General features: G+C 65.7%; 1 protein-coding gene across 1 annotated transcript in view; it reads right to left on the bottom strand.

The window, feature by feature from the left end:
- ADGRB1 (adhesion G protein-coupled receptor B1) overlaps nt 1-19,341 on the bottom strand; it is a 77,645-nt gene extending 58,304 nt beyond the window's left edge. Inside the window, exons 1-2 of the mRNA XM_070382692.1 lie at nt 18,864-19,341; nt 5,689-6,671 (exon numbers count right to left, since the gene is read on the bottom strand). Of these exons, the coding sequence (XP_070238793.1) occupies nt 5,689-6,457 (769 nt within the window). The 5' untranslated portion in view covers nt 6,458-6,671; nt 18,864-19,341. The remainder of the gene's footprint in view (nt 1-5,688; nt 6,672-18,863) is intronic.
- Between the last annotated feature and the right edge of the window lie 6,357 nt (nt 19,342-25,698).

The following is a 25,698-nucleotide window of genomic DNA, read 5'->3' as shown; positions in this document are numbered from 1 at the left end:
CACGAGGCTGACACCTGATACACGTTCACCAGGCAAGCACACCCACGACCAGGGAGTCCCCCAGGCAGGTCTCCCGGGCCCGCAGAGCTGGGCACAGAGGAGCTCGGCCCACCCTTTGCTGGGTGACCATGGGGCTCTTGGGCTGGGTGGGCTTTGAGGGGGCAGCAGAAGAGTGGGCAAGGCTGGGGGGTGGGCTGCCCCTCCAGGCCCGGAAAGAAGCCGCCATTCTTCCCAGGCTCAATGCCCCCTCTGTCTGGAAGCCTCATTTCCATCTCATTAAGGGATGAATAGAGCCAATTAATGGCCGCCAGGCAGCCTTGGCCACCCATGAGAGCGGACACACGGCGAGGGGGCTCCGGGCCTCCTTCCCACCCCAGCACCCCCGTCTGGAGGCTGTGGTCGCCCCGGTACCGGGGTCCCTGTGCCCCAGTGGGCTGGGGCGGGGCGCTCAGGGAAGCCCTCTTCCCCCCTGGGCCTCCCCGCCTCCTGGGTCCCCTTTGGAGGAGGCAGTCTGCACTTCCTGTCTCGTCCAGCAGAGGTCTCCCCAGTCCAGCAGGTCAGGCTGCACCTCCTGTTCCCGCCCTGCCCCTGACGGTCAGGCCGGGGTCCCTACGCAACCACAGCTCAGTCCAGCCCCCTGTGAGGACGGCAGCCCCCAGAGTCAAGGCCTGTCCTGCGGCATGCAGGTTCTTCCTCTGAACCCCTTGCATGGATGTGCAAATGAAGGCCACAGGGGATGGGCAGCTCCGCCCCCACCCAAACCACAGCGCCCGCTCTGGCTCTGTAAGTCCAGACTTGGTGCATCCTTCACCAAGGCCTGCAGCTGCCACATCAGGGCCCGAGCGACCAGCACGCCGTCCAGCTGCAGGAGGCACTGTGGGATCTCAGGATGGGGCTGAGAACCACGGCCACTGCCCACAGGCCACTTGCCAGAGGAGGCGGACAAGGAGAGTTCCTCCATGCACGATAGAGGTGCCGGACCCTACAGGCAGGTACTGTCCCATTCCCATTTCACAGAAGGAAACTGAGGCTCGGCAAGTCAGTGATAGGACCCCATCTGCAGGGTTAGTCCGGCAGGCGCCCCCTGTCCTAAGAAGGGTGCCAAGGCCTGGGTCCTGCTAGTTTTGCACTTCAATGCTGGATGACCTGGGCAGGTCTCTTCCCCTCCCGGAGCTTTGGCTATACAACTCACAGCCCTTCCCCGCTTTGGGGGGAAGCGAGACCCCAGCACAGCCACAGCTCCCAGCCTCCCAGCTGCAGGGTTGTGTGGGAGCCCCACTCTGGGCGGCCCCCCGTGTGCTCTTATGGGCTCCACGGGGTCACGTCTTCCTCTGTCCGCCTACGATACCTGGAGGTTGTCTGCCTGGAGCTGGAAACCTTGTTTTCCAGGTTTTCTAAGTTGGCCTTTGCGCAAAAGAACAGCTCCCCGGGCTGGGATGAAAACTGTCCTGGCAGGGAGGCCCTGACCCTTCCTGCTCCTGTCCCCCCCATCCCCCTAACACATTCTTGGTCACCCCTAAACTCCAGAGACACACCCTTTCCCCTCGAGTACCTCCTCCTATCAGAGCCCTGCCTCTCTCCACACACTGCAGCCCCTAGAGAGGGTAGCTGTGCGGCACTGAGGGTGGGAATTACTCCAAAGCCCATGGGGTGTCAGGGCAGGGGCACCCGGCTGAGAGCGGATGGGCCTGGAGGCACCGGGGCACTCAGCCTGGGGCAGGTCACGGCCCTAGGCTCAGCATCCCTGCCTTACACGCGCTGAGGATGTCACACACTCAGGCTCCAGCCCAGCTCCACCCCACCCAGGCAGGCACTTGGGGGAGGCACACATGTGCACACGCAGGGTCATGAACACACAGGGACACACACATGCCCAGGGACACGCATGCACACACACAAGAACACACGCACACACAGGACACACACACAGGGACCCACACATATACACAGGGACACACACACACACACACACACTGGCCCCCAGCCCCCAGGATGCTGCTTTTTCATTATCTTACATGTCGCTTCTGCAATAAAATTCTTTAATTAAAACATGAATATTTAAAGCAACCCTTGAGAGAAATGGCCCCATCTCACCAGAGGCAGAAAAACGCAGAGAGACTCTGGAGGGGGTGGGAGCGGGCGGGCTGTGCAGAGGGGCAGCCGGTTGGGGGCAGGGAGCGGTGCTCTGGCCCGAGGAAGGCTTGCCAGTCGGACGCATGGCATGGCCATGTGGCGATTGGACAGGCCAGGCAGGGGCATGGCTGAAAGTGGGCCACGGGCTGGCCTGGGCCGCCTGCTCGCTCTGGGCATCGCACGGCCCCCTCGAGCAGGGACGGAGGACACGCCTGGCTCAGCCTCCCCTGCTCGGGGTGGGGGGCGTGGCTCCGGGGCACAGGCTCCGCAGCATGATATGGGGTCTGGCTCAGCTGTGTGTCTTCTGAATGACTGCTAGACCTCTCTGGCCCGTGGGCCACCTCGCCCCTACACACACACACACACACACACACACACACACACACACAGAGACCCTCTCACCTGAGCTCTTGCAGGAGAAGCCCCGGGTGGCCAAGAGCTGCTCTGCTCCGGGTCTCCCCTTTCAAGCTGTGTGAGCCTGCCCGCAGCCTGGACGCCTCTGTGCCTCCCCCCACTCAACACGTGTTTATCAAGGGCCTGCTGCCACCAGGGGCTGGGCCACAGCAGGGCGTCCCCAGTGAGCAGGGCCAACTCCCCTGCCCCACGATGGGGACATCCTGGCAGGGACAGAGTCAGGACACAGGAAATTCTCAGGTGTTCACGGGCGATTCCGTGTGGGAAGAGAGGGAGAGAGAGGGAGGGCACAGTGGGCCTGGGGCTGCCGCCACGTGCCATCTGGGCAGCCCCTGAGCGAGGGGGCATGTGGGGAGAGTGCTCCAGGCCAGGGAGCACCCGGGCAGAGGCCCTGGGCGGGAGGCAGGTCCTCGCTGGGAGCCACCTGCAAGGCTGGGAAGAGTGAACTGGTTAAGATGCTGTGGTGTAACCTACTGACGCCACGTGTACCCCCAAGGCCTCAGAAGCATCAGGGCCTTCGGAGTCCAGGCACGGGCATGGAGTCTGCGCCGCCCCTGGGTGGGGGTGACCACCTCCTGTTCCTGCTGCCCCGCCCTCAGAGTCGAGCGCCTCACTTCCTGGTGGCAGCCGCAGCCCGCATGCCCTCCAAACTGTCTTCCACGAGGCAGTTGGCCTTGCCACGGAGCCTTGACTTGAGCTTTGTCAAGACTTGCGCAGAGCCAGCCTAAACACACACACACGCACGCGCGTGCGTACACAGTGAATTCAAGTACATACCAGTGTACACGTGTACACGCTCACACACACACATGCACAAACACAGTGCACAAAGATACCTGATGCGCTGTACACCAGCATGCACACGTGTACACGCCAGCCACACAAACATGCAAATACTCACACGTGTATGTGTGAGTGTGTGCACACACATACTGGCAGCGCCTGTGTGAACGCACACATACATGCTCCCCCCACACACACTTGTACACATGGATGCATGAACACACACATGTTCACATAACACACTGAACACACACGCTTACGTAACACTGTGCACATATGCTCACGTAACACACTACACACATGTGCACGTAGATGTGCGAGTGCAAGCATGTGCACACGTGTGTGCACACACACACACCAGCCCACCTCCCTCCAGCACCACATGCAAACATTCCCCTTCTCAGAATCTCTGCTCAAGTCCAGAGTCCCCACATAGCCCTCCTCCTCCTCTAATCTGTCTCTGCCTGCCAAGCCCTCCAGATCCCCTACCTAATAATAAACATAGATATTGACATTTCATCACTGATGTTGCTTTTGCTTAGAAACACTTTCACCCCAGTTCTCATTCTTCATGACAACCAAGGAAAGAAGATGTTTTACTCTCTCCATTTTAAAGACAAGGAGCCTGAGGGGATTGGCCCAGGGACACAGAAAGTGCAGGGCAGGCTGGGATTAACTTGAACCTGACCCCGTGGTCCCTCTCAAATGACATTCCCGCTGGATGGCCTATGGGCCTCTCATAATCGGGTCCCACTCTGACCTCCGGATCTTCCTCCCCACCACTTCCCCACCTCAGCTGAGGTCCTCACGCCCAGACAGAAACCTGGGCATGGTCCAGCGATCAATCTCCTTCCTCCACGCCCACATCCTTGGCATCAGCAAGTCCATCAGCTGCTCACCCCATCCCCCAGGCGCTCCCCCTTCCTCCCGGCCAGGCCAGCATCAGCTCCCTCCTGGATTTCTGCTCTGAGCCAGACACTGCATCGACAGCCCCAGCCCTGTGCCCCCTCTGCTTAAAGCCCCACGGCCCTTCAGCTCTCAAGAGGAGGCAAACCCCGTCCGGGAGGCCTGGCCACATTTGCACCCAACCACACACCTGGGCCTGCTCCCTCCAGCACCAACGTCAAGCCCTGCGAGCTCACAGCTCATCACAACGGCCCCGCCTCCTTGACCTTGTCCCGCAAGCTCTGTGCAGCTCCAGCTAGACCAGGTTATCTCCCTAGCACGGTCACTGCCCTGGGATGCTGCAGAGGCCAGCTCTTGTGCTGTGGCCTCCACTGTGGGCCAAGCTCCAGGGCCATTAGGCCTGAGGCGACTGGACAGTCCCTCAAAGCAGGCAACACCTTGCCGGTGAGGACACTGAGGTTCAGGTGGCAGGTGACCACTGGGGAGTGGCCAAGCGACGTGTGCGGCCAGGTCACCACCCTGCCTGGCCCTCCTGCACCCACTGGCCTCCCAAAGCTGCTGCCCCCTCTCTGCTCTGTCCTCCTCCTCCACCCGGAGGACCACCCCCACCACCATGCTGCGGGGCTGCCCATGCCAAGGTCACAGCGCCCTCCATCTGGTCCAGCCCAAAGACCAGCCCTTGCACCCCATCGCTGGGGACCCTGACCCAACTGATGGAAGGCGGGGGTTTCCCAACGGCTTCCTGGACGCTGCGCCCCCACCCTTGGGGGCTCTGCCCGCCCACTCCCTCTTCTCCTCTCCAGCTACACTCACCGCTTCACGGAGGTTTCTAATCTGGGCTCCACGGCCCAGGGGCCATGAATAGAACCATGTTCCAGGAGAGCTGGTTCCCCTTGAAACCCCCCACGGAGCTGCTCTCATGCCTTGAAAGACGTTTTTCTGAAGAGTCCATCAGTCTCACTGGCTTGGGAGAGGCCAAGAGCCCTGAGCATGTCACCCAGCCCCACGGGGACCCACCCGCATGGATGCCCAGCCCAGCCTGGCACACTGTCTGGTCTCCACCTGCACAGATGGTGAAGAGCTGTCTCCTGTCACCCTCACCCTGGGGTCCCAAGGGCTCCCCTCCATGTGCATTCAGGGTCTCCCTCCTGCCCCGCCCCCGTGGAGCTCCGCTCCCCATCCCACCCCCCTGATGGTACCAGCTCTGCCCGTGCTGGTGCCTGTCTCACCAAGGACCCCAAGCTTGCTAAGAAGGTGGGACTGGCAGAGCACACGCTCACCCTCACCTCTGCACTGCCCTGCCTCTGACCCCCAAAGGGCTCACCTGCACCTCTCCCAGAATTCCAAATAGTGTACCCTGGGACCAAGTGACCCCTGACCTCCAGGTGACCAGCAGCGCCCCCCCGGCCCCGCCCCCTGCGCTGTGTCATGGACGCCTTGCGGCTCACTCACCTGGAGTGCCGTCCCCGCCCCGGTCCTGGGTCAGGCTGGTGAGGCAGTTCTCGGGGCCCCCAGCCACGCCGTCCCTCAGGCAGACGTCCCCACGGGGGGCCAGGGAGCCAGAGGCAGAGTCGCTGGTGTCCCCGCCCAGGCAGGCGCAGGGGGTCTGCATGATGCCGCAGGGGTGCGAGCTGCGGCTGCCAGCCAGACAGGCGTCCAGCCAGCGGCACAGCATCTGGCAGGCGGCCCGGCTGGGGTTGCGGTTGCCGACCACTAGGTACTCCACGGAGAAGTCGTCGCTGGGCCCGGGGGGCCCGTCCCGGGTCCTCAGGGTGTTGTCTTGGGGCGGCCGCAGGCGCTGCATCTGCAGAAACTGCTTGCTGGCCTGCAGGAAGGCCAGGGGCGCCGAGGGGTCGCAGAGCCTCAGCACCTCATCGAAGCTCTCCACGCCCAGGTAGGTGCGCGTGGACTCCAGGAAGGAGTCAAACTGGTAGGTGCGGACGCGGGCGGGGCCGCTGCAGGCGGGCGCCTTGGCCACCTTCATGTAGAGCGTGTAGCGGCGCGGGTCCGGGTTGCGCAGGGTCCAGGAGCAGCGCGAGGCGTTGGCCGGGAACACCGCGGCTGCCGAGAAGTAGCCGAAGAACTTGCCCTGCACCAGCGTGGCGCAGGGCTCAGCCCCGGGCCCTGCGGCCGTGCCCGCGGCTGTGCCCACCTGGCGCCCCAGCAGCAGCAGCAGCCCAAGGATCCAGAGGGCACCCGGGCCGGCGGCCTGGCCCCTCATCCTAGCTCGCGGGGCCGCCGGGGTTCCGCGGGCTGGGCAGGCAGGCGCGGGCCAGGCCTGGACATGCCAGGGTCCGGCGGCGAGCGGGGTTGGGCCGGGCTGGGGGTGCCGGGGCTCTGGACCGGGGGGCAGAGGTGGCTTCCGGGCACTGGGGGGGCAGTGGTGGCTCCTATGGTCCAGCAGCCTGGCACCTGCCCATGGCCTCAAGCAGCAGCTGGAAGAGAAAGAGCAGAGTGCAGGGTTGAGCCCCTGGGAGGGCACACTGAGGGCAGTGCCCACCCTGGGCTCCGAGCCTCCAACGCGGGCCTGGCCCGCATTCAGTCACCTGTTCTGCCCGCCTGCCAGTGTGTCCACCTGCAGGGGCAGAGAGCCAGGGGCGGGTCACTTCCTCCCCAAGCAAGCCTGGGCGGGAAGTGGTGGGCAGCCCTGGCCAGGGCCGCTGGCCCAGGGGCCTTGGCTGTGCCCGTTCAGCTGGGAAGCCTGGTGAGGCTCCGGGGGCTCCGGGCCTGCCCACTGGCCCCATCACAGCCATGGGAGCCATCCTGTCGCTGGGCCTCTGGGCCTCTCAGACCACACCCCTCCCCCACATCTTTCAGGAAGGATCTGAAAACCCAGCCAGAGGAGAAGCAGGGTGGAGGGCAGAGGACAGAGGTCACCCCCGGCCTCCTGCAGCCCCGCCTCTCTGAGCCTTGCCCTGGCGGGTGCGGAGTCTTCACGTCTGCATAAGTGACTGGCTCTATGGGGGACGAGGGTGGGGTCAGACCCCGGTCTGGCTTTGCTGACATCCATCCGCCCTGTGCCTGGCACATACCGCTCAGCCTCCTGCCTGCATTCCTGCCAGGGAGCCACCCTCTCCCCTTCCCTGGAGTCACCTGCAGCCCCCGGGACCAGGCCTCGGCCCACGCTGACCCCTGCCTGTCCCCCCAGCCAGGCGGGCGCTGTCCCCCTCCATGTCACATGAGGAAACCGAGGCTCAGATGGGGTCACAGTGAGGGGGCAGGGCCACACTTGAAGCCCCAGGCTGCCCCAAACTCCTGGCCCTGGGGTCCCCTGACCTGCGGAGGAGTGGGCCTGGCCGTGTACCACCCACTCACTGCGGGGGGTGGGGACAGGACGTCGCAGGTCAGCGGGGACGAAGCAGAGCCTGGGCTCAGAGGCTAGCACTGCCCCTCCTGACCCGCCTGCATGTGGACCTGGAGAGCTCCTTTAGCCTGCAAACCTCACCTCCCCGAAGCCCCTGCTGGGGGTTATCCCCCATGGCAGCTGGGCGGGTGGGTGCAGGAAGAGCTGCAGCGGCCTCCTGGCCTGGGGCGGCCCCTCCGCTCTGCTGACCGCGCACACGCCAGCCGCTTCATGCTGCCAGGCCCAGCTGGCCAGTGGCACAAGGTCGCCACCGCTCTGCAGTCCCCTCCTGCTGTCCTTCCCCACAGGCTGTGGAGGCAGGGCAGGGAGCGGGGCATGGGCGGCCTCGGGCTCTGCGCCAGCTAAGCCAGGGTGGCTGGGTGTGGGTGGCCCCCCTCATGGCTGTGTGAATGCGGCCACACCCTTACCCCCAGCCTCAGTTTCCCCATCTGTACAGGGGGGTGCAGCCTCACTCTCCCAGCATAAGGGAAGCACTGGACCCGTGGATTTACCCGGAGATGGGGCAGGAGGGGACCCCAGTGGGGAGAGGAGCCGGGAGGGGGCTCCAGAGCACCAGTGATGGCCCCTGGGGGCCCTTTAGTGGCAAACGCTGGGGAGGGAACTTGCAAACTCTTTGTGCTGGCCCTCTGGGGACAACTGGGCAGACTGCCCTTGGCCCCTGCCTCCAGGAAGCCCCTGATCCTGCCACACCTCCAGGCCATCCTGGGCCAGCCTTGGGCCTAGCACAGCAGAGCCCCATAGCCCATGTTCGGGGACTGAGGCTGGGGCCAGGGTACTACGGCCAATCCCAGAGCTGGGAGGCTGCCTGCAGGGTGGCCGTGGGATTCGAGACCTCACATGAGCCCCTGCCCCAGCGGCAGCACCCCCTCCCCTGGCCCTAGGCTGGGAACCAATGTGGCTGCCAGCCCCCCAGCTCTGATGCCCAGGAGAGTCCCTGGTGGATGTCAGCAGAGCCCAGTGGAGACCCTCATCATAGTCTGGTGCCTCCTCCAACAGCCCCCCGACCCCACCACTCAACAGCCAACTCAGCCTGTCCCATCCCCCTGGACCCAGGGTCAAGGCCACCCCAAAACCGCACACCTGCCCCTAGAGGGTCCTGCTTGGGCCCTGCCCACCCTCCCCCCACCCCATCCCTGCTTCTGGGAGCCCACTCCTAGCCCTCCCATCTGGAAAGTGGATACAGCCTGGAGCAGACACTCTGCCTGCATGCTGGGGATGAGGGGCTGGCGAGGCACGGCCGCCTCCCCAACTTGTGGCCTTATAGGCCTGGATGGGGCATCGGCCTGGCCCCGCGTGGCGGGACGCATGGGAAGACCTCTGCCAGACACAACTCTCCGCAACCTGGAGGATCTCTGTGCAGAGGGGCCTGTGGCCACAGAAGAGCCACCTGGGTGGGAGTCTGTGGGTGCTGGATGCCTGAGCCAGGGTCTGGCCCCGGGTCTGCAGGACAAAGCCCCTGCCCCGAGAGGCAGGGCACGGCCCTGGGTCAGGCAGACTGCCCTAGCCCTGCCCATGCAGGGGCTCGTGCGAGCCGGCCTGCCCTCATCCAGACCGGCTCACTTGGATCCGGTCAGCCTGTGCGGGGAGCGAGGCCACCCCTGTGCCCTGCACAGCAGGCAAGAGGAGCAGTGAGGGTCACAATCAGGGCAGGGCCCTGTTCAGAACTGCCCCCCATAAGTGTGGCGACATGAGAAGCTGGCCCGAGGGCAGGAAGGAAGCGGGGCAGGTGCTGGGGCCACAGGAGGGAGTGGTCCCGGGCCCAGCGGGCAGGGGAGGAGGGCACCTTCTAGCCTGCACCGTGGGGACGTGGGAGGTGCCAATGGGTGCAGGTAAGGGGAGGTCAGGGTACCCTTAAGACTGAGGCTCCGGTGTGAGCCTTCAAGAGGCTCCTGGGGCTAGAAGATGGCCTGGCAGAGCCCCCCGTGGGGTTTTCACACAGGGTCCCACAGCGGGGGGTCGCTGGGGCCACCAGAGGGCCAGGAGTTCTCCAGAACTTGAGGGCTCCATGCCCTGGGCCTTGGGGACAGCTCTGCTGGCCAGAAGGCAGTCCCAGCTCTGAGCCCGAGCCCCTGAGTGGCCTGGTCCAGCCTCTTTTGGCTGGACTCGGGGCAGAGCTGGGCAGGAGGCCCAGGCCGCCAGCACGGATGGCCCCTGAGCCTGCCAGCGGCCACTCACCTGCACCTGCCCAGTCCCCGCCCTCTGCCCCGCCCCCGACAGGCCCACAGGTGCTTTCCAACAGCGGGGCCCCTCTAGCCCTATTCCCTGCCTGCCTGAGAGCTCCAACAAGGCCTTGGATAAACGGCTCAGAGGCCGCTCGGGCCGGGGCACACCAGTGTCAGGCCCCAGGTGACACAGCGGGGTGGAGACCAACCAGTCAAACCCATCCCAGGCTGGGAGATCACAGCTGAGAGGGGGTGGGGCCCACGAGGGAGCCCCTGACCCCGCCTGGCACCCTGGGGTAGTGTCCCCTAGGGGCGATGCTGGCAGGGTCCTGAGATCAACGGGGGTGGCCCCTGATCTTCACTGAGGGGTTCCTCTGACAGGGTTGGGGGCACAGGCCCGGAGAGATGGGAGGAGATGGGCAGGGGGCAGTCAGAGGACAAACAGGGCCTCAGAGATGACCAGACCCCCACCTTAAGCAAGTGGGTGATGGGTGGTGAGGACCCTCGCTGAGCTGGGGGAACAGACGCGTACGAGTATCTGTGTGTGCATGTGTGTGTTCTGTGTGCACACACGTGTGTGCGAGGCGTCTGCACACGTGGGCACCTATAGCATGCTCGCACGAGGCTGACGGCAGGAGGAGGGCTCAGTGTGTGCTATGGGATGTGTGGGTCAGTGACCCGGGAGGGGCCAGCCTGGAGGGGGAGCCCCAGGGAGCCCAGGGCAGGGCCTCAGAGGAGGGCCGGGCCAGGGAGGGCGGCTCCACACCCCTCCCTTCAGGTAACCGCAGTGGCTCATCTGAGCCGTGCTCCCACCCTCAGCCACACCCAGAGCCTGGGCCTGCCCTCGGGTCAGACTCCACAAGCCCACCGACCAAAGGTGAGGGAGGTAGGGGCGCCTGGCCTCAGTGCTGGGCTCCGGCATGGTCGCCGGCCCCTCCTCTCGGAAGTCCTCACGGGTGGCTGTCTCTCGGAGGCTGGAGGCCTCTGTCTGGTCCGTGGGTTCACATATCCCGACTGGGGTCACTGCGGCGTCGAGCGCCCTTTGCCCGTCCTGGGTTCCAGTGATCAATGGGCACCCGAGCCCCTTCAGGGTCCCCGCCTCCCCAACCTGCCTGTGGCCAGGAAGCCTGCCGAGTGCCCGGCCCCAGCACTTTGGCCAGCCTCTGCCCCGAGCCTTCCGCATGGCCTCTAGGAGCCTGCAGGGCAGCCTCTGGGTGAGGGATGGGGGATCCCAGAGAGCCAGGTGAGGGAGGAGGAGCTGGAGTCATGGTGATGAGAGAGGGCTGACTGCACACCGGGCCGGGTCTCGGGTCTCAGGGGACCCCTGCGAGGCAGGAACAGTGTCAGCCCCACATCACAGCTGGAGGGGTCACCAATCTGCTGAGGGGTGCCCCACCCACCTCCCACCATGTCTCAGATGCATCCGTGCCCAGGTGGACTGTCCAGCCCCTGCCTGCCATCAGAAACCAGGGTGCCCCAGGTTCCCTGCCCACAGGGGCGTGGGCTCGATGCTGGCCCACCAGGCTTGATGCTGGCCCACCAGGCTCCGGGATTTTCCAGCCGCACCTCCATCCTTGGGCCCCTCGCTCCCCTCCTGGCCCTGCCGTCCCCTCCCCACCCACCCCAGGCCACCAATGGCATCCCCAGACACCAGCCACAAAGGCGCTCTGTTGTCCCGGCCGGCCCCCTGAACAGTGCCCGCCTGTGTCCTGGAGAAGGCTGCCCTGGGGGAGGGGCGGGTGGGCAGCCGCGGCACGGACGGCGGCCCGCAGGCTGGTGGGTGGGCAGGGCTGCGAGAGGCCACCTAAGGGCGCCTGAGCACCCCGCCCTCCCCCCGTGGGATGCCCAGGGCCCCCACAGGTCCCTCCTGGGCCATGGCAGGTCAGGCAGCTAGTTTCCCAGAGGCACAGGCAGCCCCACTGGGCAACCCCGGTCACAGACCCCAGACAGCCTGCCCAAGCGGTCTCAGTGGTGCGGGCCATAGGGAGGGGCTGGGAGCCGGGGCAGGCCTCCGTTTACGAGCAGAACCGGGGGTGGTCTGCTAGGAGACCCTGGCCCCCAGCCCCATGACCACCACCTGCCCCCACTCCTAGCCCATGTGTGGCCAGCCAGCGTCCTGAGCACCCCAGCCGACTTGTGGGGCATCCCAGGCCTGCCCCGAGGGGGCCTGGCCGCGTCGTCCTCCCAGCAGAGAGGGGAAGCAGACCAGGAAGGGTCCCCAGGTCCAGGGGCGCGGGTGCCGGGCGGGGCTGGGCTGCCAGTGGGGAGGCTCCCTCCCCTGCCCGCCAGCCTGGGCACCGGGGCACCAGGGGAACCTGGCCGGGAGCCAGGCAGAGCCGCCCCGGAGGAAAGAGAAAGGCGGCCCGGCCGGAAGGTCCAGTGCTGGGGCGGAGAGAGGAGCCTTGTCCTGGGCTGGCTCTGCTCCAGGCTGCCCCGTCCAGACCTGCACTCTCATCACGCCTCTCCTTCCCAAGAGCCTGTCACCCCAGGCCACTCGCAGGCCTTGAAGACACCCCACGCTCCGCGCTCTGGGCCTGTGCTCACACCCGCCCGCTCTGAGCAGCTCTGCCCCACCCCCACCCCCCGCCGGGCAGACACGTGTGGTCCTTCGGGTCATGAGCCTTTGGGTCACAGGCAGGGTGGCTGCCCTGGAAAGCGATACCTGAGCCTGCGGGGCCTCCCAAGAACAGACGCACCCTTGCGAGCTCCCACCACGTCCTGCGACCAGGGCACACGCACACGCACACACAGTGCTCTTGTGTTGCACAGACACACTCTGCGGAGTCCCGGGCGGGGACAGTGAGAGCATCAGCCCCTTCAGCTGGGCGTCCCTCGGGGGCAGGGAGCTCTCCCAAGGAGGGGAGGCTCCCGAGATTCTGGCTGCGACCTATGTCCCTGCCTCTCCTCTCTGCGTCCCCCTGCTTGGTACCGAGAGGAAGCCCGTGCTCCCCGAGGGAGACACGGTGTCCTCGCCCGCTCAGCTGCTAGCCACGGGTGACGCTCCACCCACGCCCCACGCCAGGGTCTGTTCCCGGAATTCTCAGCAAGAGGGGCTCATCCAAGGTCAGCGGTCCAAGGTCACACGAGGACGGGGTGGGGATGGTGGCAAGATGGGAAGAGGCGGTCAGGAAGGGCCCTTGTGGCTGGGCCGATGACGCGGAGGTCCCGGGGGTGTCCCAGGGGTGTCAGGGTGTCCCTGACAGCATGGGGTGGTGGGAGGGGCGAGAACAGAGGAAGGGGTGCTTAACCTGGACACGCTTCAGGGAGCCTAGGTCTCGGGGCTCTCGACAGCCCCGCCCCGCCCCATGGCACCAGCGGCTGCATCAGGACATGCTGTCTGAGAGGAGCCTGAGCACTTGGTGCTTAAAGGTACCAAGGTTCCGGCACCCACAGACACCTTCTTCCCCATCTCCAGGAGGGCTGAGGGGAGGAATGATGGCAGAGTGTGGGCCGCGCCCAGCGCCACCACCAGCTGCACCCTGAGAGCTGGGGCTGGGTGGGCAGCGAGGGGGGCAAGCTGACCTGTGGCCCAGGGCGAGCTCTGGGGAGGAGGCTGACCCCGAAACCAGGGCTGGGCCAAGCCAGAGGGACATGTGCCCTTGCGGGTTGCACAGGGACTGGTGGGACCCGGAGGGTCAGGGCTTGGGCTGGGGGCAGGGACAGCGCTCTCTACGTTCTGACCTCACTTGCATCCGCCTGGACAAGCGGGCTGGCAGCCCCGACTGCCCAGGGCGGCGCCTACACTGCCTGTCCAAACTCCATAGGCCAGGCGGCAGGGAGGCTCCGCCAGCCCTGGCCACCGGCTCCAGGGGGCGGGCCCCCCACCATCACCCCCTGACCCCAGTGACTTGGCCAGGCCACCTGGGCCACGCATGGAGCTCCGAGGCCCCTGCCTGCCAGCTCCTCAGGTCCTCTGCCTCTCCTCTCACCTTGGGGACCCCTCAGCCGAGTCTCAGCTGAAAGTCAGCACCCCAAAACCAGCCACCCCGTGAGGGACGGGGGCAACCTGGCCCTCATCTCGCCATCCATCACAGCCTCTGAGGCCCTGGAAACCTCCTGCCCTGGAGGCCTCTCTGCTCCCGCAGTCACCCGGTCACTCAGCAGGGACCCCACCCCAAGTGAACCCCGGAGGATGCACACAGACCCCACGGGCAGGGACCTGCTGGAGAGTCAAAGGCGAGGGTGGGGGTGCTGCGGGGGATGGGAGGTGAGGGGAGGAGGCGTGGGGGCAACAGTGGGAGTGAGGTTTGGGGATGAGACAGCCAAGGGGTGAGCCAGGGCCTCCTGCCGCACGCAGGCGGATTCCATTGTCTAAAGCACTTTATGCTTGTAAAGGCACAGAACATTCTGGAAGGATAACAGGGACACCTTAACAGGAGGACCTGGGGTCTAGGGCGAGGAGACTCCCTCTGCACTCTAGCCCTTTAGGGCTGCTCCCATTGCTTGTCACCTTCCAGGTGCATGCGTCAGGAAGGTCTAACTCTCTGCAACCCCATGGATGGTAGCCCTCCAGGTTCCTCTGTCCAAGGGATGCTCCAGGTAAGAATATTGGGAGTGGGTTGCCATGCCCTCTTCCAGGGGATCTCCCCGACCCAGAGATCGAACTCACATCTCTTATGTCTCTTGCACTGGCAGGCAGGTTCTTTACTATTAGCGTCCCCTGGGAAGCCCAAGTAGAAATGAATTAATAAGAAAAAGCGGAGGGAATGGTGGCTGCAGGCAGGAAGGAGCCCCGATTCCCGCCACCCTGTGAGCCAGGGGGACACTGGGTACAGGGAAGGCTCCGGATGCTCCAGTAGAAAGGAATCCGAACCCAGGGATCCGAACTCCTCTGTGGCAGCGGCCACGGCCAAGGGTCCCGGGTCTCCTGCCGCGTCTCGCCCTGCAGAGGAGGCCTCGTGCCTCTGTACTCTGCCGCTGAGGCCCAGGCTGGGAATCAGGGGGAAGCTCTTCCCCTCTTGGGCCTTGCTTTCCCAACAACGTAGAGTGGGAAGAGGGGTTCCCCCAGCACCCTCTGCTCGGTATCCTCAGAGCAATGCCACAGCCCCAGACATGAATGTCCACCATGGGGCCCAGCTTCCAGGGCAGTGCACACTCGTATTTGTGTTGTGGGTCTGTTTGTGGTACACACTGAAGGGGGTCTTGGGTGGTATCTGGATGACAAGAGGAGCCTGGAGTCCACTGTGCTTGTGGGCAGACGCTGCCCCCCAGGATCACCTACCATCTCCTTGGCCATTGGGGCAGGTCACGACCTCAGTCTAGGACCACTCCCCTCCCCTGCCATAGTCCCCACTATTCCCAAGACACAGCCCAAGGCCTGCAGGGCTCTGGGTTCTGGCTCCCTTCCCTCTGGAGCCCCAGTCCTGCTGTTCATCTCTCCAGCTCCTGCACATGAGCTGCCTACGCCTCACACCTGCCACAGGGCCTTTGCATGGCTGCTCTGGTGTGAGACCATCCTCACCACTTCCACCCCTCTTCTCCTGGTTTAGCTGCCATTCCCCATAGAGGGCTCTCGGAGACCCCTACCTCTGGCCTCCTGCAGGCTGCTGTCTTCCATGCCAGAGCCCATTCACTGAACTGAGCAGGGTCTCTTCCCTGCCTTATTCCCACTAGCCTTCACATGGCAGGGCACGCCCTCTGCCTTGCCCAAGCTGCACTCCCAGTGCACACGTGTCCACGTGGGCACCTGTACTTTCACTACATGTGTGCAGGCTATACACAAGGGTATCCAGGCCATATGTCTACCTAGAAATCGCTGCTCTGACCGGTAGCACGGCCGCAGCCACGCGGGCTGGAGGCCAGAGAGTTCCAGAGGACAGTGGGCAAGAGTGGGTCAGTCGGGATGCACGAAGCTAACCAACCCTCCGGGTTTAGGTTTGAGGGGGCCACGGCTTGCACGCCGCCACAGGACCTGCCGCAGGTAAAACGTGGTTAGATTCAATCCTGCCATCCCGGGCGCGCATTGACACAGATCTGCTCCGCGCACGCACACACGTGTGGCAGTCTGCGTGCCTGCCCACACAAGCCGCCAGCTTGCCGGCCGGACACGCACGTGCACGCGTGGCACACAGGTACCCAAACGCGCTCCTCACTCCCGTGCACCGGGCACGCGGGCACGGCGAGTGCGGGGAGGCGGCTGAATGCACTCGGGCCCTGACAAGGGAGCCTAGGGCCCGCCGAGAGGCGGGGGCGGCCGGGCTGCGGGGATGGGGCGGGCGCCCCGGCCGCGGACGAGACGGAAGGGGCGGGCAGGCGGCCGGTGGCGCGGGCGCCCTCTCTCGGCCGCTCGGGGCAGCGCGCCGCCCTCCGCCGCCGCCGCCACCGCAGCCCGGCGCCCGCCGCCCCGGCCGGAGCTGGAGGCGTCCCCAGGGGGCGGACTCGCCCTCAGGACCCGCTCCGGAGGCGGGCCCGGGCCAGGCGGGCCGGCCAGGGGGCGAGGATGCCGAGGGAGGTTGCCCGCACCCCGCCGCTCGTCCGGCCCCGCCGACGCCGCCTCCTGCCCGGCCCCGAGACCGCGCGTCCGCAGGCGCCCAGCTGCCTCCGGACACGGCCGGCGGGGACGCTGCGGGCCCGGGACGCTGCGGGCCCAGCCCGCTGCGGGCCCAGCGCATCGAATGTCCGGGAGAGCGCCGAGGGCCTGGGCCGGAAGGGCCCCCAGAGCCTCCCCCTCGCCCCCATTTCACGGACGCGGCCACCGAGGCCGGAGAGGGGCCGAAGCCTGCGGGCGAGGCAGGGCCCCCCAACTTGGCTGCGTCCCCTGCCGACCCTGGGTCCCGAGCAGAGTGGCGTGATGCCGAGGGCGGCGAATCCCCTTTTCTGCCCCCGCGCGGGAGCGCGGCGGGGACAAGCTCCATTCCCCGGGATCGGAGGCGGCAAACTCCGCGCTCGAGCCTCCGCGCCGCGCCCGCCGGCGGAGCCGCGCGCCGCCCTGGCGCATTCCCGCCGGCCTCGCTCTCGGCCTCCCTCCGCTCGGGTTCCGGGACTCCCAGGCCGGCCCCCCGCCCCCCAGATCCAGGCGCAACAAGTCTGAAAGCAGCGCCGAGCAAGAGCGAGCTAGCGAGCCGAGAGGAAGGGCGCGCGGGGCTGGGCGCTCCGGGATCCCGGAACGCGCAACGTTCGCCTCCGGGGACGCGGCGCGGGCGGCGGGCGGTCCGGACTGATCGGCGGGCGGCCCCACCCCTGAGTGGCCCTGACACTGCGCGGGCGGGGGCGCGCCCGGGAGCCCCCACCCCCTCCTCGTCTGCTTGACCTTGCTGGGGTCCTCAAAGCCGGACCCGGCCGCACCCGGGCGTCCGGACGCAGAGTTTCGCGGCCACCTGCGGGGGCGAGGGAGGCTCTCTCCCTCGACCTCCCTCCCTGCCTCGGCGGCGGCGAGGGTCGCCGAGGAATAGAAGGCTGCAGACTCTAGGAGACGCTATGGCCGCCTCCTCAGACCCCCAATACACGGTATTCCACCTCCGGATATGAAAAGAGACCCCGGCCTCCCGTTCGCCCCCATCCCGCCCGCACGGCCGCTGCTCGGAGGGGGCGTGTGTTTGTGTCTGTGAGGGAAGGCGCTGGGGGTCCCCTTAGGTCCCGAGGGTGGGTTGGGAGCGCAGATTTCCCAGCCCCCTTCCCAACACGTTTGCCAATTGGCTGCTTGGGGAGGGGGGTGCGCGCCCCCTGCCCACCCACACACCTGCACACATTTCAACTCCTCGGGAGTAGCTGCTAAGGAATTCTCGGCCCTGACCCGGGGGAATGAAAGGGCCGTGACGGGAGCGCGCGGAGGGAAAGGGCGCTGAAGCAGGGGTGGGTTAGGACTTGTCTGTGTCCATCCTGGCTCCCTGCACGCCAAGAAACTTGGAAGCCGAAAATAAAAGTGGGGAGGGTAAGGTGCCCAGCGGGCCGGGGCCAGGGTGCTGGAACGGGCGCTCCCTCTGAGCTGCCTGGGAAGTGACCCAGCGGGAGCCGCCGCACCCGGCAGCGGTCCACGGGCTCGGAGCCGCATCCTCTGACAAGCCTTCCCGGCCACCAAGCTTCGCGGCGATTTTCAGCTCCGCCGTGCCCTCCCGAAGCAGGCCCGAGGCGCGCTGTGCCCTGCCCAGGGGGCCGCGGGGACTGGCGGGAGAGGGCGGCCGGCCGGGCCCAGAGCCCCAACCTGCCCGGGAGGGGGCGGGGGCCAGGCTAGTTCCTCGAGGCAGCTGCGCGGCGGCCGACGAGGACCGACGGCCTCGGCCCGCTGGGAATGGGGACCGAGGAGTGCCCGGCGCCCGCCCTCGCCGCTTCGCGCGGAGAGGGCGCAGGGCCGACCCAAAGTTCGGATCCGCTTATCCGCGCGGCCTGTCCGAGCGAGTGGAAAAGATCAGAATGGAACGAGTCAGGGCGTTGTGTGTGTGTGTGTGTGTGTGTGTGTGTGTGTGTGTGTGTGTGTGTGTAGGGGGCCGGACGGTGCTAGGGTAGCCCTCTGACCATCTGGGTGCAAGAGCACCTCCAGGGAGTGTCCGCCGCCGGTGCCGCGTCTACCGGAGGCTGCGAGGGAGAGCCTGTGCGTGCGGGGAGGACATCTCGGGCCCCTACAGGGGTTTAGGGGCTCTGGGTGTGATGAGGGGAAGGGGGACACACCGGGGTGTCTCTCCTGAACCTACCTGGGTCAGTGTGTGGCTGCGGGGCACCTCTGGGGCTCCAGAGACCCCTGCCAGCGCCCGTGTGGGTCGGGGACACAAGGGGAACGCCTTCCCCAGCCGGCCCTGGCTCTGTGCATGTGACGGGGAGGGCTGTCTTCCTCAGCCTGGCCTGCCACCCCGGCCAGGCTGCGGGTGTGTGGACTCGGGGGAGCCGAGCAGCGCCGAGGAACCTCTCCCACGTCCAGGTCGCCCCCTCCTCAACCCGCCCGGTGCGGGCGCGCGGAGACCTGCCAGATTCCGTCGCCGCCGCCGGAGGAGGCAGGGGGGGGGGGGGGGGCGTCCGAGCTCGGAGCGCCAACCTCGGAGCTACGAAGCCCCAAACGGCGAAGTTAGGAAGTCCGGGCGTCCGCCCCTCCCCCGACCCCCCTCCCACCCTCGCTGCGCCCCCTCTCGCCGCGTCCCCAGTCCCCAGCCCCCCGCCAGAGCCTTCCTTACCTTCCCCGGCAGCAGCGGCCCCGCTGGCGAAGACTTGATCGGGCGAGTTGCAAATCCCCAGGAGCGCCCCGCGTCGCCGGCGGCCGAGCCGGGCGCCCGACCGGAGCGGGGGCTCCTCCTGCCGCCGCCACCCCCGGCCCGCTCCAGGCCTAGCCGGGACGCCCCCGGGAGCACACTCGCCGGCGCGCGCAGGCCCCCTCCCCTCCCCCCGCCTGCGGGCGCCCCCCGGACGCCCGGGAGGTCCGGATGCCCGGGCTGCGGGCGATGCGGGGCGCGCGGGCCCGGGCCCGGCCAGAACGCGGCGCGGCCGCCTGTGCTCCCGGCTCGCCGGCTCCACGCTCGTTCCGCCGGGGCCGCCGCCAACGCCGCGCCCGCCGCTCCCTCTCCGGCCGCCGCCGCCGCCGCTCGGCTCCTCTCTCCTGGCCCGCTCCTCTCGCCTTTTTTCCCCTTCCTGAGGGGGGGGCGAGCCGAGCCGAGCCGGGGGCGGGGCGGCGCGGGGAAGGAAGGAGGAGGCCGAGGACGGCGAGAAGGAGGAGGAGAGAGGCGGGCTCCTTCCCCCACCGGGCTGCCGGCGCTCCCCAATCTCTCGCTCTGAAACTGGATCCCGAATCGGGAGCCAGAGACTGCATTACGGATTACATCAGGCTTTCTAGAGCTTCCAGATCACACATGAGAGGGGAGCGCGAGCGGGGGGCGGGGTGTGGGGGAGGGGAGAGGTGGTGGGGCGGTGGGGGGTACGGATGAACGCACACACGCGCGCACCGGGGGAAGCCCGGCGCCCGCCCCATGCAGCAGCAACACCAGGAGTTGGGTCTCAGCTCTCTGCCTCTCCCGGGAGCCGAGGAGTGGCTGCCGCGGGCCGACTGGGCGAGTGGACTGACGGGTGGGTGGATGGACAGGCAGGGCAGATGGATGGAGGGAAGGAAGTTGTACGGGGTTGTGCCCCGACGGGGCGCAGAGGTGCCAGAGAGGACGGGCTGGGTGGAAGGGCGGATGAGGTAAGTGGGCTTCGGTCGAGGAGGTGCGGGAGGGGATGCGTGGAAGGACAGATGCCTAGAGAGATGGGCGATGTGATGGATGGAAGGATGGAGGGTGGGTGGATGGATGGAGGAACCAGGTGGAAGAAGACGGGCAGGAGAGGTGGCGGCATAACTGGGCGAATGGCACCTGAGTGGAGGGCGGAAGAGATGGCTGGGCCATGCAGTTGCAAGGAAGGTGCGTGGATAGGTGCAGGAGGGGAGATGGGATGAGGGAAGCGCAGGACAGAAGCCAAAGAACAGACCCAGGCCCGCGTCCCTGAGGCTCAGAGGTTGGCGGACACCGGGAGGCCCAGCTTGAACGGCTCAGGTTGGGTTTGTCCAGTCTTTCCTCAGGGGGCTCTGTTCTGAGAGGCACTGAGGGAGGGGCCCGAGAGAAGAGCCCGGAGGGTTAGAAGCACCACTCCCTGAGGGGCGTCCTCAGTCGTTTTGCCCACATTCATGTCCTCCACGCACCCTCCTTTGACTCGGTGACAGTGGGAGCATCCCAGTCCCATACACAGGTTTTGTTTGTCCATAAACTGGGGGAGATGCCCCTTTAGCTGCTTCATCTCTCATCTTAAAGTGACCATAGTCCCCCTTCTTCTGAGGCCTTTGGCCAGATACCCATAGGGGGCCTCCCTAAAATGAAACACAGCATCTCGGAGAAAGGACCTCAGGGAGATTACTTCAGGGTCCTTCTCTACTAGGACATTTATGCCTCCCAGCCCCTCGCGTCTTTTTCATAACTTGTGGTCCACTCTGAATGCAAAATCCTCGTTGAGTCTTCCTGAATATGCAATAGTATACACATTTCTCGTCTTAGCCAGCCACCAATGCCTTTGCGGCCCAAGCCCAACATCTGGTCCAACTGTCGGCTTTTTTTAGCTTCTTCCCAGAAGGCTCCATCAGGGTGTCATCACTGTCACCATCAACCATTAATTCACAGTCGCTGTCACCATACTCAGCCTGAACATTAGCATGTAGCCCCTCACAGTTCTCCCCATGGCCATCACTGTAACCCCCAAGCAGGACCTCTACAGCGCCATCACCAGCCACGGCACGTGGCTCACCTCATCAGGGGCAGCTCCGTGCAGACCAGTCCCTCTGGGAAGGGCAGCCTGTGGACTGAGGCTCTATCGGGGGCATCCTGAAGGGCTGGTCAGAAGAGCTAGAGAGACACGGTCCCCAAGGCAATCAGAGGGCAGAGGAGGCCCCTTTCCCAGTCCACCCCCAGGGCAGCTGTATCCCTCCCCCTTCATCCCCGGGGAGAGGACCTTCTCCCCAGAGTCTTTGAACTGAGGGAGGAGGCAGAGGCGGTGCCCCTGGGGGGCTGCCGCTCCCACCCTTCCCGGCCCAGACCCTCAGGGCCTCAGCCTTTGCTTCGCTCTCCTTTCTGCACTAGCAGCCTGTGGCCACCAGGGGGCCTTTGCTATTAGGCCATGGACCGCGCCAAGGGTGCCTGCAGCTCTGAGTCAGGATTTCAGCTGCCGCTTTGCCACAGCCCTCCTTGCACCCATGGAGGAGGGTAGCAGCCATCCCACGCTCCTCTGCTCTGGGACCCCCGACGGGGGTTCCCAGGGCAAGGTTGGGGTCCCCTCCACTCAGGCCATCTGGTGCGAAGCGGTGTCCCCTGAGACAGGACTTCTCAGTGGGGTCCTGCCTACCCCTCCTCGCCTCCCTCCACTCTTTGTCCTTTCTAGAAAAGGGTCTCCTCTCCCCAGTTCCTGATCCAGACCCCAGACAGTTCCCCTCCTGAAGGCTGCCCCCTGCTCCTGGGACCCCAGCTGAAGTCCTGAAACAGAGTTGCACTGGCCCCACTGGGGCTTCAGCAGCCATGAGGACCGTGACAGAAGGGGGTGAAGGTTTCTTGCAGCCCAAATATCCCAGGATTCTACACTTCTGAGCCAAGGGCCACTGTTCCTGAAATTTGCTCAGGCCATCTGGTGCGGAGGGTGGGGCTACAGCTTGTAGTAGTCCAAGGTGGCCTCAGCACAGGAGGTTGTCCCCTGAGACAGGACCTCTTCTCAGTGCATGGGTCCTGCCTAGCCCCCTCCTCGCCCCTGACCTGGTCACACTCTGAGAGCCCAGACCCTGGTCACACTTTGAGCCCTGACCCTGGTCACACTCTGAGCCCTGACCTGGTCACACTCTGAGAGCCCTGACCCTGGTCACACTCAGAGCCCTGACCCTGGTCACACTTTGAGCCCTGACTCTGGTCACACTCTGAGCCCTGACCCTGATCACAGGATTAGCCTGAGCCTGGCCACACTCCAAGCCCTGACCTGAGCCCTGACCCTGGTCACACTCTGAGCCCTGACCCTGGTCCCACACTGAGCCCTGATTGATCTCCCCCTTGGCAGGCATGGCCCCTCAGAGGAAACACTATTCCCCCAGACAGGGGGAGGTGGAGGGTGCTGGCATGGCCACCTGCAAGCCCCAGACAGGCCAGGACAAGGGTCCCACCCTCCCTGGGCCCAGTGACAGTGACCAACCCTCCTGCACCCCCGGCCAGCCCAGAGCTGGGTGACTGGTGATCTCCCCTTGGCAGGCATGGGCCAGCATCTCAGGTGGGCCAGGGCAGGTGGGCAGTCAGTGACCAACCCTCCTGCCCCGGCCGCCCAGACATCCACAGTCCTCCGCGAACCATCGTCCTGCCCCAGCCTCAGCCAGGTCTGCACACACAGCAGCGACCCAGCTGGGGTCTGTGTCCTGGAGACCAAGTTCAGGGCCAGAATCAGCGCGAGTAGCCAGAGTCCAGCAGTGAGAGGGCCCCAGGGACTGACCTCCACACCCACCCTGCTCAGGCTGCTCATTCCTGGGCCAGGGGTCCTGGGGTGGGGGCGGGGGCAAAGGGCAGAGAAGGCTGGTCTCCAGATGGCTCTACAGAGCTGGGTGGTGGCCATGTTCTGTGCGGGGCTGACCAGCACATCCACCACTGGCCACTGGCTACTGAGTGTCAGGAATGTGGCTCGTGTGCTCGAGGAACTGAAGTTTTAATTTTACTTACTTTTCACTAGTTTCACCTAAATAACCACTTGTGGCTGGGGACTGCCCTACTGCATGGTGGCCTGTCTTCCCGGCCTCCAGGAGTCCTGAGGCTCCCCCTGGGGAGGGCTCTGGGCCGGAGGCGGCCTGGGATTTGTCATTAACTGGACTCCAATGAGCACGCGACCTGTGGCTCCAGGCTTCACAGCAGAGCTGGCGAGCCGCCTGGCATCTCGCCTTCCCCACGTCAGCCTCCAGGTGAGAGTGGGGAGTCCTCAGGGCAGGTCGGCACAGTGGCTGCAGCCAGACCAGGGTCTGGTTTGTATCCTGACGGCCCCGGCCTCTAGCTGTGTGACCTCAAGCAACTGCTTCCTCTGTGCCCGCTTCATCTGTGTGCCGGGGACAATAACGGCACCCACTGTGTGGTCTTTGTCAGGATTGAGTGAGTAAATCAAGGCGGGCCTGGCACAGATGGCCAGTTCCGATGGAGGTGTGGGCTCCACGTCAGAGCCCCAGTTTTCCTGCTCTCTGGTGCCAAACCTCCTGGCCTGGGCCCAGCTCCTGCCCCCTCCCACCTGCTTCTCCGCACTGACTCAGCGCAGCCGCAGGGTGGGACCCCTGCCTCCAGGCCCTCGGGGTCAGCGGGCGTGACGGCGGCAGATGGCGGTCGGCTGCCCACGGCTTCGCCCCCTCTGGCCCCAGGGCCTTCAGCTCCTGCCGCCTGCCTCAGCGCCACGGAACCAATGTCCTGTGGACCACTGCGCACGCCCTCAGGGTGCCCCTGCCCCGTGGGCCCCCGGCCACCACCTACGCGGGGCTGAGTGATGGGCCCGGGGCTGGCAGGGCAGGAGGTGGGGGGAAAGCTGCCTGCGACTCCAGCAGTTGTAACACTTGCCCTTTGGAAGTTCCTCCCGCACCTGACCTTAAGCCCTCTTGCTGCAGCCTCGACCCCGGCCCTCCATCTGATCCCAGCTCCCCACCTCTGCCTAACGCCAGGCGTGCCTGATGAGGAAATCTCAGATGGAGGGGTCCACTTGGCAGTTGGGGTGGGGGACACCAGGCTGAAAAGCTGGAGGCCCCCTGGCAGGGCACTTTCAGCCAGGCAAGGCGCTTTCTTCCCTTGCTGGTGTCAAAGCCCAGGTGGTGCTGGGGTGTGGGTATCTAGGAGGGGCCCACGCCTCCCGAGCAGGGAGCAGACAGGCAGGGGCAGAGTGGGGGAGCAGCCAGCCCCACTTTGGACTCTGCTGAGCCCAGCTCGGGGCCGGGACAGCCCTTCTGCAGGGAAGGCGAGGAGAGGTGAAGGCCCCGGCTGAGCCCATCAGGCAGGACCCAGGCAGACTTCTGGGGGGAATGGGTCTTCTGTCTGGGGGACTCGGGACCAAGTGCTTGAAGAGTTTCTTCCACCCAGCCCTCAGGCCTCAGTCCTCAGTCTGCGTGGCCAGCTGCCTCCCGCAGGCCCAAGGGGCCCACCTCCCGGGCCCTGGATGCCTGGTTTCCTGGCCATGGTGCTGAGTCCTCGGCCTTCTCCCAGGGAGCCCAGGACACTGAGCTTATGTAACCGGAGTGCCCTGCCTGGCACCCCTCGCCTGCCCTGCCCTCCCAGGGGAGGAGGAGGCCGGGTAGTTTCGGGCTATTTTCAACCACTCGTTCTCACAACTCTCGGGTGAGAACCGGCGCGATTGGCGGGTTTTCCTAACACCCCTGTGGGCGGCAGGGCCAAGGAAATGCAGGTCAGGGAGAGGCGAGGAGGCTCCAGCCCATAACAGGCGTTGTTGCTGCTGCTGCAAGGGTCCGGGCTGGGGCCAACTGGGGAGCCCATAGGGTCTCTGAGACCCGGCAAGTGGGCAGCCGGTGGCCATGCTCCCCACATGTCCGCAGCAGCCATGCTGCCAAGACCACTCCACTCTGTGTCTCCTTCTGCAACCTCCAGGGGCTACAGGGCACGGTGCCTCTTGGAAATGGGAAATCTCGTGGCTCAGAGAGAGGGTGTGACTGGCCTGAGCTCACACAGCCAGGATTGACACCAAAGTCTTTCCTCTGACCAGGTGGGACCTAGAGTCATGGACTTCTTCTTCAAAAAGAGGGAGGGTCTTCAAGATTGACAGTGCAGACAGCGAAGGCAGGGTCCTTACATGTAGCTCCTGGCTCGAACCCTGGACACTTCCAAAGCGCCATTTCCAGTCCTCACCATCCTGACTGAGCCCCGACCCTCCCTGGTCAACCCTGAGGATGACCATCCACTGCGGCCACTTGATGGGTTTTCTTGGACCCCTCTTACAGGCTGGCACCTGTGTGCCCCAGCCCTGCACTTCTGGTTCCCAGAGAGGCTGGCCAGCAGCGCCCGGCTTCCACCAGGCCCTCCCCCGGGCTGAGTGAGCCCTTGGGAGGGCGGACACGGCGCTGCTCTGGGGGCTTTCAGTGGACAGAGATTAAGCGTTGAATAAACAGTGCAGTGAAAATCAATACAGGCAATAGCAGAGATCGAGAGCTGATGGAGCCAAGGCTCAAGGTGGCCTGGCCGGCTCTACACACTCGCCCACCACACGTGGTGCCCAGCAGGCTCCTAGCGGCATGGGTGATGACTCAGCCCCCTTGCCCCTCTGGGTCACAGGCCGAGTTCTCCCCCACGACCCAGCACCCTGCCCAGGTCCCCGAGACAGGCATATTCCCCAGCTCTCACCGCCTCTGAGGGCCAAGGAGGCCCTGGTGTCCACAGAGAACCTAGACACCACTTAGGTCTCCACATGGGTCCTCCCTGCAGCCCCCGAAGTCCCATCACCATGGCTTCACCAGGAGGCCTCACGAGCTCCGGCTGCCACTGGGCAGGAGGA

The sequence above is a fragment of the Bos mutus genome, chromosome 14 (assembly GCF_027580195.1).
Source record: "Bos mutus isolate GX-2022 chromosome 14, NWIPB_WYAK_1.1, whole genome shotgun sequence".
Taxonomy (NCBI): domain Eukaryota; kingdom Metazoa; phylum Chordata; class Mammalia; order Artiodactyla; family Bovidae; genus Bos; species Bos mutus.
The sequence above is the reverse complement of the archived record's forward strand: the minus strand, read 5'-3'. Positions and strand labels throughout refer to the sequence as shown.